This window comes from Sphaerodactylus townsendi, linkage group LG01, assembly GCF_021028975.2.
Source record: "Sphaerodactylus townsendi isolate TG3544 linkage group LG01, MPM_Stown_v2.3, whole genome shotgun sequence".
Lineage (NCBI taxonomy): Eukaryota > Metazoa > Chordata > Lepidosauria > Squamata > Sphaerodactylidae > Sphaerodactylus > Sphaerodactylus townsendi.
The window spans coordinates 177456740-177477277 of record NC_059425.1 but is presented as its reverse complement, the minus strand read 5'-3'; the positions used below and the strand labels follow the sequence as shown (position 1 = coordinate 177477277).

Genomic DNA, 20538 nt, shown 5'->3' with positions numbered 1-20538 from the left:
AGAAACGGTTACAATAATAGAAAAAACAACCCTAAATTAATTGCATTTTAAGAGTTGAGATTGGCCTTCTTGTCTTGCTATATCAGATGTATCTCTTGCACCTGCTGATTGGCTTATTTGCATTAAGGTTGTTTATCTCTAGTTGCAACCAATCAGATATCTAGATATAATCACATAGTAGTAATAAGTCAAATTTAGAGCAAGATAAATTTGATATTTTTCTATAAATAAACACTCTTGTGACAAGCAAACCAGATATCCTGGCTGGAAGTCCCAGAAGAAGAATAAATGAAATCCCTGGGCGAGATTTTGTATAACTTGGGCTTTTATTTTGATAATTCCTAGAAGCAGTGAAAAAAAAAGTTTAAACATTATTTGCTTTTAAAATACTATTATTTGAACTATAGTATGATGCAATGAAAGGAACCTGAACAATTTTAGCATTTTCCCTGCTGAAAGAGGAGATCTGCCTCTTTTTCTCCCATTCCTCTCCAGTACTTGTGGTAGTGACAGGACTCAAGGTTTGCTTGAACAAAAAAACAGAGAAAAGGGACTAGGAGAAACCACAGCCCCTTCCACACATGCAGAATAATGCACTTTCAACCTACTTTCAATCCACTTTGCAGCTGGATTTCAGGCCGAATTCCCACTGAAAACTGAATCTAGATACAAGCAAGTTTCAAAAGAAATGGCACCTTTTCATCCAGGTTCCAACATCCTCACTGCAGCATGTTTCTAGTGAAGACGTCTAGGCCTGCCCCTTGTGGGGGGGGGGGGGAAGTGCCCTACTGTCCAGAGTTTTTTGCAATTGTTGTTTGCGCTTTTAAATTTCAGAGTAATCTTTAAAGGAGACCCCTCACAGTGCATACCACCCAGAAATGGTAGAAGTTTTGGTCTCCAAATAGGGGCCAAAGTTGCGGACCTCTCCAATCGTCTCCGCCCCATCCCTCCTATTAGCTCTCATCCTACAGTGTTCTTTCCCTTCAAGGTGCATATACAAGCAGGTCCAGGAAAATCCTGTGATAAGTTGAGAGCGTCAGAAACAGGAGCTTCGATCTGTGAATACTCCAGTTTGGCGAGTAAGGGGGAGATTGCAAGGAAACCTGGATATTTCGGGTGACTATCCCAGGATTAATCACTAGTGGGAAATCGCCCTTACTGTGTGGAATAGCAAAATCCACTTCCAAACAATTGTGAAAGTGGATTGAAAGTGAGTTATCCTGCATGTGCGGAAGGGGCTGCCTCATCCAGTTTTGTGGGTTTTAAGGAGACAGGGGAATCTTCACACAACTGTCTTTGTCAAATGATTTTTCCCCACTCGCCCCATTAGCAAGACCCAGTACATGCAACAGCCCCCCATTATCTCTCATCCCTCGTCTCTCATTCTTCTTGATATGCAAGAAAGGAGAGGGAGAGAGTGAATTATGTTTTTGGAATGCAGCCCTTTGCATTTACTTCACTGGTGTTTGCTTCATTGGAAACAGTAGAGCAGGGACACTTTGCTGCGGAGTTATTTTGCCTGATCTAAAACCACAAATATGAAAAAAAAAACACTATCCATTCAATTTTGATGTAACTGATTATTTCTCAATGAAAAGGGATCAGACCTTTGTTTTTATACCGTGGAGTACATGGAAGGAGGTGACGCATTTTGAGTGATCCGAAAGAGCAGCAGCCCCCTCCCCTGTCCTAACCCTCATCTTGTCTTGTCTGATTAACTTTGTCACATCGGCTCCATCATTGGCAATTTTTCTTCACTCCCACATCGCTGCATGATCCACCACCGAACCATCGTTTTCACTCCTTTTTCTTCAGGTTTTACGAAGCCAGCTCTAAGACGTCTGACGGAAATTGAAAGTGTATTTCCTAATAGAAATAGCTGGCCTTTGCAATATCACTAAGAATTTTTTAAACCCACATCCGAATTAAACTGTACTTACACTTTGGCTAGTTTTTACTGCTGGAAAGCATTTTGATCACTGAATTGAAGAGAAATTATCTTCAGCTCCAGATTTTTCTGCAAGGAACGATCAGTTTGCAAATGGTCGTGTGGGAGGCATCTCTTTCAGGGGTTTTAGGACTATGTAAGAGGCACAGATATGAAAGATCTCCGTCCTTGTCCTCTGTATGAATATACTATCCCTTAAGGGCCTCTGTCACACAGAAATGTGCTTTGAGACCCTATTCTCTGGCATTTCCGCCATATTGTTTAAAGCTCCAGAACCACTATTTTGTGGTTCTCTAATGTGAAGCATTTATTTAACCTCCAAACCACACAGTTTCAAGACACCTGGCAGAGCACAGCTTGAAGGGATGGGTTAATTTAATTCATATAAAGTGGCCACTCACATTGGTTATTTGGATTTTTCATGAATGGCTTTGTAAAAAGATGCACCAATATAAGCAGAATGTGTGTACCGCACAATATTGCTACCAGCGTCCAAAAATAATGTTGAGAAGGGTTTGCTTTTCCTAACTTCAAATTGAGAAGCAACAGTAAATCGACATGTCCATTTCGGCACAAGACCGCACCTCCATTTATTGGCTCTCTAAGAGTAATTTTACATTTCATGATTCATATATATTATTCATTGTTATTTTCCCCCTCTTTAAGTGATGTGGCATGTAGTTATGTTGGATTGTATTCATTTGCATCCATCTGCCAAAGAATAATCAAAATACATCTGGTGCTTTTGACATTCTGCAAATAATAAAGTCTCTTTAAATAGCGACTTGTGTTTGCCCTGAGATATTTGGTCACAGTTAGTGACTTTTAATTACTGCTTTCTTTCTAAGCCAACCATTCTTTGCTTAGTTGTGTAACAAAGCACGCTTTAATTTTCCACCAGCCTAATTCTTCATCATGTACTTCAGTAGAATGGTATTTTCAGTAGCAACAAATTATCCAACTGTTATATATACTTTCTGTTCCCTTTGAGATCAGCGGTGTTTTCTTTAACAATTACAAGCTATTTTCATGTAACTTTCTGGTTATGTAGTACCAGTGAAGAAGGCTTTTCGAGATCCAAAAAAGAAGAATGAGATTCTGAAAATGACAAATAGGGAACTTTAAACCTTCCAGAACCTATAATTTGTACCCAAATCATCCTTTAAGAGCACCTTTGTGGGGCTCTGCTTGTGATATAGAATAGGCTAGGCTCCAAACACCTAGTGGCTTCAGATCTGGACTGAGTCCCTTGAATCATATACAGTCAAACCTCAGTCTTCGCTGCTAATCCGTTTGGCGACGGGCAACAAAAACCGAAAATGGTGTACTGCAAGGTACGCCGTTTGTGCATGTGCACAAAACAGCGCACTGGAGATATTCAAAAGTCGCCTCGGAAGCTGAGGCAACCGCTGATCTCCGAGGCGACCAAACGGCCGGGGGCGACCGGCGAAGACCGAAACCGTCGATCTCCGAGGGCAACGAAGACCGAGGTTTGACTGTATCCAGCACTGTCAAGAGAAGAGAACTCATCAGGAAGAACAAAGATAAAAGATATATTGTAGAAGTTGTAGCGGCAACTTTTGCTTCAAAATCATAAATGGAGAAAGTTGGAGTGATTTGTTATAGTGATACTTTCAAAATAATGCAAGAGTGGGGATGACAGCTGAGTACTGAAGATTTCTAGGGTCTTTCATAATTGAAGAATTTTTAACATAGTTTGCGGGGCTGTGAAAATTAAGGATGATGCCATTTTGGTAACGTTGGTCCGCTGCTGATTTTGGAATGATGGGCTGAACTTTTCCATTGGCAGATCATTCTGCTGTTTGGATGAAATTAATCAGTGGCCCATGTTCATTCTCGATAGAAAAGAACCATGTCGGAGTCCATGCATGCTTTCCATTCAGGCAAACCAGTAGAACAGTAACTTTCCTCTGTGATTGCCTGAGCCAGCATGCTTTGGGGCGGATTCCTTCACCCTTAGATTGCACAGAACTGAGCAAATCATCCCTGCCAGTCATAGCTGATTTCAAATGACAGATCTTATCCACGTACCAGGTCGCTTCCCATTGGCCGGTCCATCGTTCAGGTGGTCGTCAGCGTCACTTCATCCCAGCTGATCCATTTGGGAAAGGTTGTAATTATAAAGTTGGATAATTATGTTGCGGCTGGCTTCCTCACCCTGTTTTAACAAGATTCTGCATTACGTGATTGAATATCCGGTAGTAATATACGAAGGATAACATCTGTAAAGTCTTCTGGCTGCTAATGTAATTTTACAGTATTCCCCCGAATCAAAGGTGTAAGCATATGTGTACATGCAGGTGGTCTAATCTTGTGAGTGTATAGAAAGTGCCATCAAGTTGCAGCTGACATACAGCAACCCCTTAGGGCAGTGGTGACGAACCTTTGGCACTCCAGATGTTATGGACTACAATTCCCATCAGCCCCTGCCAGTATGGCCAATTGGCCATGCTGGCAGGGGCTGATGGGAATTGTAGTCCATAACATTTGGAGTGCCAAAGGTTCGCCACCACAGTTATAGGTTCACCACTTAAGAACATAAGAACTAGCCTGCTGGATCCGACCAGAGTCCATCTAGTCCAGCACTCTGCTACTCGCAGTGGCCCACCAGGTGCCTTTGGGAGCTCACCTGCAGGATGTGAAAGCAATGGCCTTCTGCTGCTGCTGCTGCTCCTGAGCACCTGGTCATGTTGGCTTTGACTTGATGGCAAAATCATATCACAGTAATTTATGGCTGAATACTGTACATCAGCTCTACTGGATCAAGGGAGCTTTTTGACATACTGTGATTAATTGTCACCCTATGCTGGAGCAGCAGAGGCGTATTCTTCCTGTCTAGTGTTGCCATTAAGAGGCTGACAAATACTTGGCGGGAGGACCTCCCCGACCCTATCACAGGTGACATACTGATGTCACTGCAGGTGACACTCTAGCATTCTGCCAGAACTGTGGCTTAACCAGAGAATTCTGACCAATACTAGAGAGCTGATGGTGATGCACTGTAGTCACTTCTGGTTGCAATGGAAATGATGTCAGCACATTGTGACTCTAGAAAACACCCTCCCATTTCACCTCATTTTCTTCCTGCTACCTAGCTGAGAGGGAAGAAGGAGGAGGAGTTTGGATTGATACCCCACCTTCTCTCCTGTAAGGAGACTTAAGCTGGCTTACAATCTCCTTTCCCTTCCTCTCCCCATAACAGGCACCTTCTGAGATAGGTGGGGTTGAGAGGGTTCAGAAGAACTGTGACTAGCCCAAGGTCACCCAGCAGGAATGTAGGAGTGCGGAACCAAATCTGGTTCACCAGATAAGCTTCTGCCACTCAGGTGGAGGAGTGCAGAATCAAACCCGGTTCTCCAGATTAGAATCCACCTGCTCTTCACCACTGCACCACGCTGGACAGCTGGTGGTGGGAGATCCCCCCATCAAGTTGGCAACCTTATTCCTGCCTGTTTTCTAACTTTGTTATTGGAGATGTGGGGTGAGCAGGATAAAGGAGCTGAGGAAAATGCTTAAATTCTCTATTCCCCCACCCCAAAGCCTTCATTTTGCATGGTATATTTAATCAATGCCATATTGTTATTTGTTTTTAACATATGGAACGTTCAATGCAGTATGAAAAGTTTCCTCTTAACAGAAATTATTCCATACATTGTCATGCAAATATAAAAGTAACAGATCATCCCATATGTTTGGGGGTTTGCCAATAGAGTTCAAGTAAATTAAGAAGAGATTAAATTGGCTTATAGACAAACATGAGGGTTGCCAATTCTGACTTCAGAAGTCTGGAGATCTTAGGGCGATGACTGGGGAGAGGAAGGGACTTGGCAGGGGTCAAATGTCACAAAATTCCTCCAGGGGAATCGACACAAAAGAGACGTTGTATGCTTTGTCAAAGGCTTTCATGGCCAGAATCAACAGGGTGTTGGTGGTTTTCTAGGCCTGGTGGTCTTTGCACTTAACACTTCGCCTGCATAGGTGCAGGCAAAACATTAGGAGCAAAAACTACCAGACCACAGCCACACAGCCCGGAAAACCCACAACACCCAGATGTTGTATGCAGTACAGTACAATACAGTAAAACTTTATTAGGCACAAATAGTTCTACATACATTATGTCAGTATCATAAACAAAAATAAAGCTATAAAAATCCCAAGATACGAAGTTAGGATAAACTATATGTACAGACTTTCCAGAGACCTGTTATGATATCCGAAGGTTAATTAAGTCTGTTTAAGTAACTTCTCACGTCTATCACAGTGATTTAAGTCTCAGGAACTGCATCTATGTGGTTAAATGTTTGAACAGATCGAGAATCACATTTTAATACCATCTTTGAGATATTACTTCAGCTAAATATGTAGCAACCTTGGAAGTTATCTCAGAAGATGCATAATTTAATAGATAATTCACTGCACAGGTCAAAGACAGATTAGTTTTGGCTTTAAGGATCGGGGTTATATAATGACTACATAGTGTGGAGTGGAGCTGACATTCTAGAACCGTGGTGGCGAACCTTTGGCACTCCAGATTTTACGGACTACAATTTCCATCAGCCCCTGCCAGCATGGCAAATTGACAGGGGCTGATGGGGATTGTAGTCCATAACATCTGGAGTGCCAAAGGTTTGCCACCATGGTTCTAGAAGGATATGCTGAATTGTATCCATGGAGTTAACAGAGCATGGGCAATGTCTATCTGAAAGCGAAACACCTTGAAATCTACCAGCCATAACTTTAGAAGGAAAGGTGTTTATTCTGGCAAGCATAAATGCTCTGCGATGTGATGGATTGTCGAGGCTAAAAACAATTGTGCCATCTTTCCGTGGAGGGTGGGTAAGTTTAACAAGTCAGAGGAATATACTGCAGGTTGTGCTGGGTAAAGGGATTGGAATTCCATATCAATCAGTCTTTGACTGAGCAGCCTGAATTTGCACTCCTCATTTAAGGGTTCAAAAAATTCCAAAGAGAACCCTAGAGTATTTGTTTTGGATTCAATATTGGATAACCAGGACATGCTCAGTCGATCCGACTTAAAGTAGGAGAATAATGAGTTTTCCTTCACCCTGAAGAATATTTTTAACCAGGATTTAAAAAGCATGATCCAAGCTTTCGTTTCATTAGAGTGTAGGCCCAGTTCTGCACAGATTACCCTATTAGGGACACATTTTGGGGGTCCCAAGATTTTTCTATAAAAGGAGGACTGTATTTTCTCAATGTTAGTCAAACTCCTGATGTTGTATGCATTGGAGAGAACCAGCCGTGAATTCTGAGCTTTGCTTTTCCCAGGAGCTAAAGACTGCTACAGAAACAATAATTCCTGTATTTAGTAGGGCTTTATGGTACCGTGTTTCCCTGAAAATAAGACAGTGTCATAAGGCGTTATGATTAAAGAGGACTTGACTTGGGGTGTACAGACTGCCGCGGTGGTTAAGAAGGCCCAGCAAAGACTGTACTATCTTAGACTGTTAAGGAAACAACAACTGAATGGAAAACTCCTGGTGTCCTTTTACCGCTGTGCTATAGAGAGTGTCTTAACCTACTGCATCTGTGCATGGTTCTTCAGTTGCACAGTGGCGGATAGGAAGGCGCTCCAAAGGGTGATCACTACTGCACAGAGGATTATCGGCTGCCCTCTCCCCTCCCCTTGGAAGAACTCTATAATTCCCGAAGCCTAAAGAAAGCCCAAAATATTCTGAGAGATCCGTCTCATCCAGCACACTCTCTTTTTGAACAGTAACCATCCGGCAGACGATACAGGTCTATAAAAACTAGGACAAAGAGGCTTAGAGACAGCTTCTACTCTAGAGCTGTGGCGATGCTGAACACCGGGGCTTCATGTTGATGTGTTTGGGGCTATGTAGGGATGGGTGGAGGAAGGGGAAAGTGAGGATGGGGTATGAGTCTGAAATTGTGTGCATCGAGGAATGCTGCTGTAAATTTTCGTTGTGTGTGCACAATGACAATAAATGCTTATGCTTATGCTTTTTGACAGTGTCATATTAATTTTTGCTCCTAAAGATGCGCTATATCTTATTTTCAGGGGATGTCTTATTTTTCCGTTCCACAGCTGCATGCTCTGGTGTTCTTTTTGACGGGCATGCTTCCAAACAAAAACTTTGCTATGTCTTATTTTCGGGGGATGCTTTATATTTAGTACTTCAGCAAAACCTCTACTACGTCTTATTCTCAGGGGATGTCTTATTTTCGGGGAAACAGGGTAGTGGTCATTAATGCCATGAAAAGAGACCGCTCTGGCTGTGTGCAACACTCTATCTCCCATCCAGTAAAACCTCTAACAAGCTAAAAACGTAACATTACTTTAGAAAAAAATGACTGACCAACAGGTAGAATTTCAGGTTCCAATGGCGGTTCTGGAAGTTGCTGAAATAATGCGAAGATCCTGTTCTCTATTCCTTGGAGTTCTGTAAACTGTGGGACGAAAAATACAGCGCTGCCCTCACGGGTAATCCTTTCTAATTCAGCACTATCTGCCTTTCCTGCTCCTATACCCAGACTTTTAATTCCAGACGCCTGCAACGCACTGGCCGGTCTACTGATGTCATCCTGGGATCTTCCTCCAAGAATGAGAAATAAGTGCTGTGGGACCCCATCTTCTCGCCGGCTTCCTGCAGGCTTAACAAAGATGTTCTTCACGACGTAATCCAGTGCTTTCCCAACATTCAGAGGAGCGCCTCCTCTGTACCTCAAGCGACGTAAAGCATTAAGTAAATCGCTTTTGGCTCTGCAGTCTTTTAAATAAAATTCAGGGAACACGTTGTTGCTGAACTGGACCAAAGCGACTCTCACTTGGCGCTCTCCGACATCCAACCGCTCAACAAATCGCGTAATGAAATCTCGAATACGAGCAGTGTTGTCCGACCCGACTCCAGTAGAACTGTCGATGAGGAAGACAACATCCTTTGCGTCAGTGCCAATATCTGTGGGGAGATGCGGGGAGAGGTAAAGAAAAGCTCATTGTCATTGGTCAGGGGAAGACATGATTTACACACACGAAATCTCAGGTACATTGTTAATGTGTACTGTTCTGAACTAACAATTTACGGATACTAGCATATATTTCAAAGCATCCCTATGTAACCCATGCCATTTTAGTATTTTTTGGTTTTGTTGGATCTTAGGGCCCAGGGGATAAAAGCTCACTGAGCATGTGCAGTTGGTAAGCTTGCTTACTTATTACCAATTGCAAGAGCCCCACCCTCCTCAATTGATCTGGCCTGCAGCAGGAGACGGAAGGCCTACAGCTTAATTGAGGGAATGACTTATTTTTTTACAGGTATGTGTTGGTCCCAATAAGAAAGGAAAATATATTAGAATTTCCCCAATATCATGGAAATATTAGGTTGTTAACTATGTAACCCTCCTGAATTGATCTGGCCTGCAGTAGGAGAAGGAAGGCCTACAGCTTAATTGAGGGAATGACTTATTTTTTTACAGGCCCAAATTGAGGGAAGACCTGCAGCAGCTACATCAGATGCAGAAGGCCAAGATGAGAGAAAGAAGACCTGCTTGATTAATAGTTTGGACTTTATTGCTATTATTTCATTACTGGACACTGTTAGTGGTGGCAACTGTTCTGAGTGCTTTTTTTCTTTAAAAAGCACTGAAGATTTTGTTCAATTGAGTTGTGCTGCATATATATACATATATGTTCACTATATGTTCACTATATGTTCACTATTATTTATCCTTAAATGATAGAAAGTTGTGTTAAAGATTAAAGGTTTGTTGATTTGTTCAAGCAATTTCATATTTGTTTGTTAAGCCACAGGGTACTGTCATATATTATTTCCTAGGTCTCCAATGGAGATTGATGTGGCCAAGGATAAATAGGTTACACCTACTTCTAGGGTAGGTTCGAAATATATGAATGATTTCCTCACACCAACAAGTCAAAGACTATCCATTTGTCTCCCTATCTTCATTGATCAACTAATCTTTTAAAAACGTTTTTTAAAATTTCTACAAACGTTGCTTTGGCAGCGACTGCCACCATAGCACAAGGATCCTCATTGTGGGACTGAATGTAAGCTGCAGCAGCCATTCTGTGCCGAGCTCCACCTCTTATGGCCGCCAATTTGTGGCTGCGCCCACCACGCTGAAGTGATTACAGATTCAGAAAGGTTGGGAATTCCTGAGGTAGATACAGACTTGTCACTTGAGACACTCGAGTTGGAAATGTTCTTGTTGTTATGAGGAAATCATTCGTTGCTTCCAAAACTCACCAGCAAGTAAGAATGCTAGACATTTAGTGACGGACATGTTCAATGGATAAATAAGCCATGTTTGACAAGTATGACCACCCATGAGCCACATTTCAATCTTTGCCTTTCTGCTGTCCATTGGAGATGCTTTGAATCTCGCCATGACCATAATCGACAATTGAACTTACCATGACTCAATCGCATCACAGATACCTGCCAAACAGGTTTGCATCTGTTGTTTGCAAAACTGAGCATGCATTAAGGTGCCACCAATTTGAACTGATTGGCAGCCATTAGTATAACTAGGGATATTTAGATACTGAAGGGTAGGATTTTACAAAAACGTAGCATTTATCGATGACTGTGAGTCCGCTGCTCAACCACCATGACACCTGCACAGGGGCCCCCATATGGCATGCTGAAAAAGAATCATAAGCCCTCCATTCCAGGGAAGTGCGGTAAGAAGCTTCCTTACCAGCATCCAGAGTTTGGTTCTGTCCGCACAGACATTTAAACCGTTTTGAGGCAGAAAATAAAACGTTTCCTCTGTGGAGTTCTGCACTGTTTTCCCCAAAACATTTTAATTGCAGCCTCAAGACATTTTAAATGAATGCCCTTTTAAAATAATCCTTTAGTTGAAATGTTTTCAGAATGGCTTCATTAGCCTGTGCGGTCTCAAGGCTCTGTGCCTTCCCTGCATTTCCTCCTTGGAAATCAATTTCTCACTTCATTGCATTGCCTCTTGCCTGTTTTTCCTGCAGGTTTCTTTATTGGGGGGAGGGCAATCGTTGAAGGATCAAATGCAGAAAGTGCAGAGAATTGCAGCACACTGCTGTGAAGCACAGAAGCAACGTTCTCAAACAAAAAGGGAGAAGTCACAAAATGGCGGCCAGGAATCGTTTGGAGGGGTGATTGCAGACACACATCATGATAAAGCGGGGGGGGGGGGGGGAACTGAAAACATTTTCAGGGGATTTATGTGGAAAGGGCCTATGACTGCTGAGAGCGAGGAAGTCATAGGGAATTGATCAACAGGAAATACCACACCATCAGTTGAAACAGGAGAACCTTACCTGGAGGAGGGCGTATTTCACCTATCAATCTGCGTATCTCCTGTGTAGTGAGCGTTGTAACAGGGGTCAGCAGGTTCTGTGTCAAACTAGATAGATCCTGGTATGTTGATACTTGGAACACGTACTCAGGACTCAGGCCTATTTGCACCAGTTCCTGGATATCCACATTTTTTCCGACAACCAGGGGGGCCACTCCGACTTGCTTTACTTCAAGGGCAGGGTCCTCGACCTCGTCATCAGATTGGCGAGAAATGAGAAGAATCAGAAACTGCGGTACTCCCTCTTCTATACGGCTTCCCGAAGGCCTGGTAAATATATTTTTCGACACAAACTCTAGGGCAGAGCCAATATTCAGTTGTCTCCCTCCTTTGGGCCTGAGCCTCCTCACGGCAACCTGCACCTCGTCTTTGGTGGAGTAAGTGTTCAGCAAAAAATCAGCTCGGGCATCGTCGCTGAACTGAACCACAGCAACCCGGGTGGCGTCGGCATCCACATTCAGGCTAGTCACAAGCCTCTCAATAAATTCACGAACAGAAAGAAAGTCGGGAACGGCAGACTGGGAGCCGTCAACAAGGAATACGACATCTCTTTTTCTATCCACTGTAAAACAAAGACTACTGATGACAAAGGAAACACTAGTGAAATAAATAGAGATACACACTTTTAAAACACAAATCAATTCATATTCATCCTGAGTGGTCAGCAAAGTCACAGAGGACGTGACTGTAAATCTAGTGACCGAGCGTTCAGAAGGCTTCGGAGTCGCAGGGCAGGGGGGGGCATGTCCCCAGGCCTCGGCGACGTGCCGGAAGGTTGCAGGGAAGGTAAGTCGATTGGGAAAGGGGGGGAGGGATGGCACCTTCCAGTTGCTGCTGTTCGCACGGAGCGAGGTGGGAAAATGGCGGCTTCGCGAACACTCCCTAGGGACGGCGTTTTTGCCGTCCCTAGGGCGCTTTATACGGCCCGTGCGGAAAGGGCCTGCCAGAAGTATAGCTGCTTCAGACCCATGATGCATTGGGGCACCTCGTGATGAGGCTCACCGTCACCCAGAATCAACAAGGCATGATTACACTTAGCTGTTTCAGTGTTCGAAGCACCTCACACACATCCTCTTCTTGTTTTCCTTACAAATGCACCACAAGCAAGGTTGGTGTTATTATTCCAGTAAAGCAGAGATGAGAGATGGTATTTGGCAAGAGCATTTGTGGCAGGGGTATGTTTAGAATCAGGTGACTGCTCGTTATTTTAACCACTGTAACACCCCATCTCCCAAGTGTGCAAAAAATCAGTTAGGGTACTTCTCTTTACCTGTAGTTGGTGGTAGTAGAATGGGCTCCATTGTTTCTATTTCTTCTCTGCTCAACAGAATCACTCTCTTGGAAATTACCTCCTGAAGATTGCTTAGTTGTCTGACATCAGGAATGAAGAGTGAAAGTTCAGGAACAAAAGAAATGGTTTGCAGCTCGGAGATGTCTGCATTCCCAAAGCCAATGGCAAATGGAATAGCCCCTCTGCCCTTCAGAGATATAGAAGGCCTTTCGACGTCATCTCTGGACTTCTCTGCTGTCACCAGGATCAAAAACAGGGGGACACCTTCATCATCTCTGCTCCCACCTTGGCTGACAAACACATTGCGTAGAACGAAGTTAAGAGCGGCCCCCGTGTTAACTGGTGAGCCGCCCATAGGTGACAAGCGTCGGACTGCACTGATCACAGAGTTCTGGTCTGGGTGGGCGTTCAGGAGGAACTCCGCTTTGGGAACATTGCTGTATTGGACCACAGCAACCCGAATGTCATCAAGGCCTACTTTCATGCTTTGAACCACATTTTCTATAAAGGTCTTCAGTGCAGGGAAACTACTTCTGATGCCATCTGAACCTTCAATCAGAAACACGACGTCCTTCTTCTGAACCTCTGTTTGAGAAATGGGGGAGAAAGATAAATAAGACGAGTTTAAATGTTAAATCTTGAAGGTTACAGAAGGAGGAGCAGGCTATGAGAAACCACATGGAATGATCATTTGGGGATCTGGAGTGAAATGCTATCAATATGGTGAAGGAACTTAACCTTATTTCTCCTTTTCTGTGAATTCATGAGGCACCAGACATCCTGACTAAGTGTCTGGGTTAAATAGTGGGCTGTACAAAATGAGTAAACTGAAACTCAACCCAAATATGTTGGAAATGTTGTGGGTAAGTAGTTCAGATAGACTTCAATGAACTCTGACCCTGATGGACTCACACCCACACCAAAACAGGAAACCCAAGGCTGGAAATGGAGCAGGAAGCAAAGAAGTAAAGAAGAAGAAAGAAAGAAAGAAAGAAAGAAAGAAAGAAAGAAAGAAAGAAAGAAAGAAAGAAAGAAAGAAAGAAAGAAAGAAAGAAAGAAAGAAAGAAAGAAAGAAAGAAAGAAAGAAGTTTGGATTTATACCTCACCTTTCTCTCCAGTAAGGAGAATCAAGGTGGCTTACAAACTCCTTTCCCTTCCTCTCCCCACAACAGACAACTTGTAAGGCAGGTGGGACTGAGAGAGTTCTGAGAGAATTGTGACTAGCCCAAGGTCACCCAGCAGGAATGTAGGAGTGCAGAAACACATCTGGTTCACCAGATAAGCCTCCACCACTCAGGTTCTCCAGCACCTTCTACCATTTTAATGGGATGTCAGCTGAATAAATACAATCTTGCAACAGTTCTCTGGGCCCTTAGCAAAACCTAGAGTAGATTACCGCAGCAAGGTATATGGAGGTCTCTTCAGAAACCTCAGATTACCGCAGCAAGGTATATGGAGGTCTCTTCAGAAACCTCAGCTAGTCCACAACACAGCATCTGGGCATGCTTCTTGAAGTACATGCATCAAAACCTTGAAAACCTTCACTGGCTTCCAAGTTGGTTCTATGGCTCATTCCGCACATGCAGAATAATGCATTTTCAAACTGCTGTCAGTGCTCTTGAAGCTGTGCGGAATAGCAAAATCCACTTGCAAACTGTTATGAAAGTGGTTTGAAAACGCATAATTTTGCGTGTGCGGAAGGGGCCCAAGAAGAGTTGTTTTTGACCTGCAGTGCTCTCAATTGTCTAGGAAAGGATCGCTTTATCACACTGCAATGCGCAGTTCATAAGGGGATACACAATTCTTTGAACCAGAAGGGAGCTCTTATAACTACATCCCAGAGAAATATTTTGCCTAAAGTTGAGCAAGATGTAGCTGTTTGCTCGTATTCTTTGTCCTGGGTGGTTGCAATAATCTGTTTTGTTTTCTCTTCTTTGTAACCTGTACATTTGAAGTATTTCACCAGAAGGATTTCCTTCGGTCATGGGCTTGAGTCATTCAATGCCTTGGGTTGGGAACACCTGGAAAGGACATCTGTCAGTCATCCCTGAGGCCAGCCCTGCCACCAGTTCATATTCCCCAGACACTATTCTCCTTCCCAGAGTCAGTCTTACCAGCATCCCAGATCAGGGGCATAACAAGGGGGGAAAGCGCTCAGTGCACTAGTGCATCCTCTGCCCCTGCCATGCCCCCGTCCGCCCCACCACACCCCCGGAACACCCTTGCCACGCCCCCACAGGGGTGCATATGTAACCCCCATGCTCAGAATGGGTTGACCCAGTAAGGGGTGGAGACTCAAAGCAGCAAGAGGCTGCAGCAGACCTCATGTAGTTGGAGGAGACAAGGCTATCAGACTCGGACCTTGGTTGTATAAGCCCTTCACACCTTGTTAAGGTAACTGCAATATTGTTGGGAACTACTGGGAAGGTAGTTGTTTGTTTTTGCTATGTTGTAAATGTTGGAGTTTATTGTTTCAGGGCTTCTTTTTGTGGTTGCAATGGGTGAGAGTTCTCCTGGAAACCTTCATCATGTTGAAGCCTGTTCATCAAGCCCTTGGAGTCTTCAGGAGCCAACCCACTTGCAAAGAAGAAGTGGACTTGGCAGTATCAGTAGACTGTAAATATAAGGACTTGAAAATGCACCCTGAACAGGACCTTCAAATGTGATGTTAAATGTTGATGTTTGATGTTGTATGTTAAGAAAGTAAACCATTTTGTTTTTTAAAAATTGTTGTTGCAAACTCATTCCAGGTTCTGCCCCACAGAACCCACAGTTAGAGGTTACACATGCCCCGTGCATTGTGTACCCCCCCGAATCCCTTGGAGCTACGCCTCTGTCCCAGATAGTCATTTCAAGATCTTACCAAAGCACATTAAAAATGCCACTCGTGGCTTTTAATAAGCAGAGGACAGACAACATTTCACATCTAATTTGATTGGCTGTGCACATTTCAAACACAAACAAGAAAAGAAACTGCTGGATATACCTGCTGGAGCAAGCTGAGTGGTTTTCAGTAGGTTGACTATTTTAGGATGAACTTCTACGATTCTAGACAGGGAATCAGCACTTATAAGAAACTGAGGGTCAAAAACGATCTTTTCTAGTTCTGCAGGATACGCAGTTCTGGCTCTGATAACAAAAGGGACAACATTGGCTCTTTTCAGGGCATTAGCACCCTGCTCCACATTGTCACTTGACCTCCCAGCAGCAAGGAGAACAAGGAACTGCGGCACTCCTTCGTCAATTCTGCTCCCAGCACCCCTCACGAAGATGTTCCTCTGGGCATATTCTAATGCAGCACCAATGTTGAGTTGCCGCCCTGATTTTATCCTCATTCTTTTCACTTTCTGAAGGATGTCTGCCTTAGACGGGATTTCTTCAAAGTTGAATTCAACTTGAACGTTGTCACTAAATTGTGCCACAGCAACACGGACGCCGTCTGGTTTCACATCCAGGTCAGAGATAACGCGGACCACAAAATCCCGAACAGCGGGAAACTGACCAGCAAGATTTGCTGAGCCATCGGTCAAGAATAAGATATCTTTCTTTCTTTCTGGAATTTAGAAACACGGAGGTGATTTAACAGGTCGTAACAAAGGTGCCCTAACATATGCATGCAGCAGCACAAGGGCAATTTACAATAGACACGTATACACTTGAAGGAGATGATAAACTAGAAACTAGGAGATGATAAACTAGAAAAATTAGAACTTCTCTGGTTAAGTGTACAGGGCATAGAACCAATGGGACCACAGGGCCATTTTGAACATTCCACTAAATATACAGCTTAAAGAGTTTTCATCTATTTCTTACCCATGGGAAAATGTGCAAGCATACTGAATGCTCAAATTAACGTATTGTCGAAGGCTTTCACGGCCGGATTCAACTGGTTCTGGTGGGTTTTCCGGGCTGTGTGGCCTTGGTCTGGTGTGTCAGTGTGAAACAGACTTTTCTCTGTGATACACCTCTGAAGATGCCAGCCACAGATGCAGGCGAAACAGAATCCACTAGACCACTGCCACACAGCCCGGGAAACCCACCAGAACCAGCTCAAATTAGCTCTTAGCTACATCTAGTCGTAACTCTCTGCTTTCCTGCAAAAAGAGGGACTCCGTGGTATTCGCTGCTGTCCCAAAGGTATGCATGTTTTTATTATAGTATTGTTGTTGTATCGAAAGCAGCAGCAATTGAGTCTGAATATGCTTCAGGGCTTTTAAGGGACAGAAGTACTTCCCCCATTGTGCTTACCTATAACTGGAAGGAGAGCTGAAAGAGACAAAACCCAAAGGGGCTGATTCACACGTGCATAACGACCTACATGCATAAATGGGGCACCACCAGTTCAGCATTGCAGATGGAATGTGGGTGTTGTTTCACGTTTCTCAACCCATTATTATCCAAGGAAGCCAACTCACCCAATCCAATGCACCATAATCAAGTGTGGTTAATTTGTGTGGCTAACCAGGGCCAAGAGGAAGAATCGATAGCCAGCACAGCTTTTCCCAACAGCTACACTACCGTGTTGGGAAAAGTTGCATTGCATGGATGACATTTTCTCAAGGTTTCAGGACCCCTCTGAGGGCTGGCAATACTACCTTAAAAAATTCACAGGCGTGCATCTTGTAAGTATGCGATGTTTAAATATTTGAAGGGATGTCATGTCAAAGAGGGAGCAAGGTTCTTTTCTGCTGCCTCAGAGACTAGAACATGGGCTCATTCCGCACATGCAGAATAATGCACTTTCAAACTGCTTTCAGTGCTCTTTGAAGCTGTGCGGAATAGCAAAATCCATTTGCAAACAGTTGTGAAAGTGGTTTGAAAACGCATTATTTTGCATGTGCAGAAGGGGCCATGGAGTAGTGGAATCAAAGTGCAGGAAAAAAGTTTCCACCTAAACTTTAGGAAGAACTTTCTGACTGTCAGGGGTGCTGGACAGTGGAAGTCACTACCTTGGAGAATGGTGGAGTCTCCTTCTCTGGAGATTTTTAAAGGGAGGCTCAATGGCCATCTGTCTGGGGACCTTTCCCCACTTACCCTTGTTGGAGGGTTGCTGCGCGCAATTCCCAGCGCGCGCAATTCCTGGCGCCCCCCCCCCCCCGGCTTCCCCACGACCCCGTGCTCTGTGTGGGGTCATCAAAAGGTGCCATTTGAAAAGGCGCCAGGAATTACGCGTGCTGAGGGAGCGCGAGAGAGGCAGCGTCGGGGCGGCTGCGTTCTCACCGCCCCTGAAGTGGGGAGTGCAGCTGGACCCCACGCTACTTTAGGAGAGTAGCGCGGGGCTTAAGGTAAGTGGGGAAAGGGCCAGGAATGCTTTGATTGTATGTTCCTGCATGGCAGGGGGTTGGACTTGAATTCAAAGTATGAAAGGATTAGGATGAATCTGTTACATATCTACCCTTTGGCATTAAAGTACTCGGTGATGACTTGCTATTCATTGAGCACCCAAGATCATGCTGTGCTTTTGCATGTTTAAACATTAAAAATCAATTTGTCAGCGTAACTAATAACCTGTCTTCATGTCCTAGTTCCCACTGAGATTGGGAATGTCATGCATGTGTAGAAGTCTTTCTTGCGAAAAAAAAGACCACATTGGAGAAGGCTAGGTCAAGACCATGTTATTGGCAACCAAACACACAGTTGAAGGGATCTCAGGGCATATGTGTAGTTAGGGTTGCAGGTACTGCGGCAGCACACGCTGAGAGATTATGAGGGCAATGCTTAGAGAAGGTGGAGCTTGGGAGGATATGACATCACTTTTGGGAGATACTCTAGTAATCTTCCTTAATCTTTAAAGCAGGAGTCCCCAAGGTTTTGCCCACCACAACTCCTTTCCTGGCATGTGCCAAGTGTTTTTACAAAGTGGATGAAACCAAGTGGAGCTTTCACCCATCAGAACTCCTGATTGACTATGCAGATTTTGTTGAAAGTTGCTTCAGCTGCAGAGGGCTCCACAAAACAGGTATCTTCACTGTGTCACCAAAGGTAAGCTGTTGTGTGCAAGGAAATTTTTTTAAATGATATGTTCGTTTTAAGAGACTATAGAGACATGGGGAAATTCCTGGAGCGTCACAGTGGAAGTTACTTCTTTTCTTCTGCTCTTTGGTTTGTCAAGGGTGGGGAACTGGGGCCAAGGTTGATTTGGTGGGCAAATGGCAAGCCTATTTATGGTGCAGGACCATACTGAATCCTGATAGTCGCTCCATATGCAAGTCAATCTCTGTACAAAGAAGTAACTTTTCGGGTATTTCAGCCCTCTGGAAACAAGTCATTATTAAGCAAGCTCCTTTAAGAGCTCACAACAGCTTGCATTGTCTGCAACTGCAGTTATTTTTTTATCCTTTCTCTTCTGAACACAGGATCTAAAATGGGCTAAAATTCATAAAAGATGAGGGTATCTGCTGATTGAAGATGAGGGTTTAACATGATGAGGGTATCTGCTGTTTAACATGATGAGGGTATCTGCTGTTTGAAGAAAAAAGAAGTCATGCTGGTTTTCACACCTCATTTTTCTCTATCTTTAATGCCCCTCAAAGTGGCTTAGAATCACCTTTTTTCCCCTTCACCACCACAGACATCTTGTAAGGTAGGTGGGATTGAGAGAGTTCTGAAAGAACTGTGACTGGCCCAAGGTTACCCAACAGGCTTCATGTGGAAGAATGGGGAAATAAATCTGGTTCTTCAGGTTAGAATCCATCTACTTTTAACCACTTTTTATTATTATTATTATTATTATTATTATTATTATTATTATTATTATTATTATTATTATTATTATTATTATTATTATTATTATTATTATTAATAATAATAATAATAATAATAATTCAATTTGGTATACAGTCCCATCCCCGGAGGGCTCTGGGCGGTGTACAACATGATCAGCATAAAATACAAATAGCAAGAGGAGCGAGTAAATAACAACCAATAAATAATGCCTAACATTAAGAACTCAGCCCCATAAACTCTAAAATATTAATTTAAAACAGCGATTGCTACATTAAATCGGCGTCCCGCAAAACCCTTACTTAAAAGTCCCCCATAAAACGAAAACATTGAAAGGGCTGATGTCCACCACATGATCACTGATGTTTGTGTGATACACAACAATTTCTTCCATGAAAATGCCTTCCTTGTACATATTTTCCCTCACTGCCTTTTGAACACAAACTTGGAGGTAAAACAAATCAAAGAAGAAAGGAAGAGATTACCTGTAACTGGAATGGAGACTTCTTCCACCTTACCCCTAATGTATGTCGTGAGCGGCCTAATCATGTCTTGTGGTAAAGCTGCCAGAGAACTGAAATCATCCTTAAAGTACACCATTTGTGGATTAAATGCGATCTGTTGGAGATCTGCCCGAACGGCATTCCTAACACCAATGCAGAATGTCAGCACTCCTGCGCGGGCTAAAGAGTTAGCGGCCTGTCGGAAGGAGTCAGAAGAAGGCCCCGCTGCAAGGAAGACTAGCACCTGAGGAACATTTTCATCTATCCTGCTCCCACCAGCTTCGGTGAAATGATCGGAAAGGACAAAGTCTAGAGCAGAGCCAAAGTTCAGCACCGACCCTCCCTGGAGCCTCAGCTGACTCAAGCGGCTAAGGACATCTGACTTGGTTAGGAAAGTGTTTAAAAAGAATTCGGTTTTAGGGTTCTCGCTAAATTGCACTACGCCAATTCGTACGTCATCAATCCCAACCTGAAGGAGCCTAACTAGATTCACAAGAAAGTCGCGGACAAACGGGAAGTTGGTATTTCCAACGTTGGCTGATCCATCCAAAAGAAAGATGATATCCCTTTGGTTTGCCAGAACTGCAGTAGAGCACAGAAAATAACATGAGGCATCACAGAAAAACACACAAGTACTCATCATGTGTGCATACAATATTTGCTGTACACACATGTATTCACTGTTAGAAGAAAGAAGAAAGATGTCAGGGTAGCTG

General features: G+C 43.6%; 1 protein-coding gene across 1 annotated transcript; it reads right to left on the bottom strand.

Moving 5' to 3' along the window:
* Window positions 1–1723: 1723 nt before the first annotated feature.
* LOC125438091 (collagen alpha-3(VI) chain-like) lies at window positions 1724–20465 on the bottom strand. The gene is made up of 7 exons (XM_048506273.1): window positions 19805–20465; window positions 15583–16149; window positions 12576–13181; window positions 11268–11867; window positions 8311–8910; window positions 3318–3456; window positions 1724–1841 (listed from the first exon to the last, which is right to left on the bottom strand). Exons 1-7 carry the CDS (start codon window positions 20463–20465, stop codon window positions 1724–1726), a joined length of 3291 nt encoding a protein of 1096 aa, XP_048362230.1.
* Window positions 20466–20538: the final 73 nt, after the last annotated feature.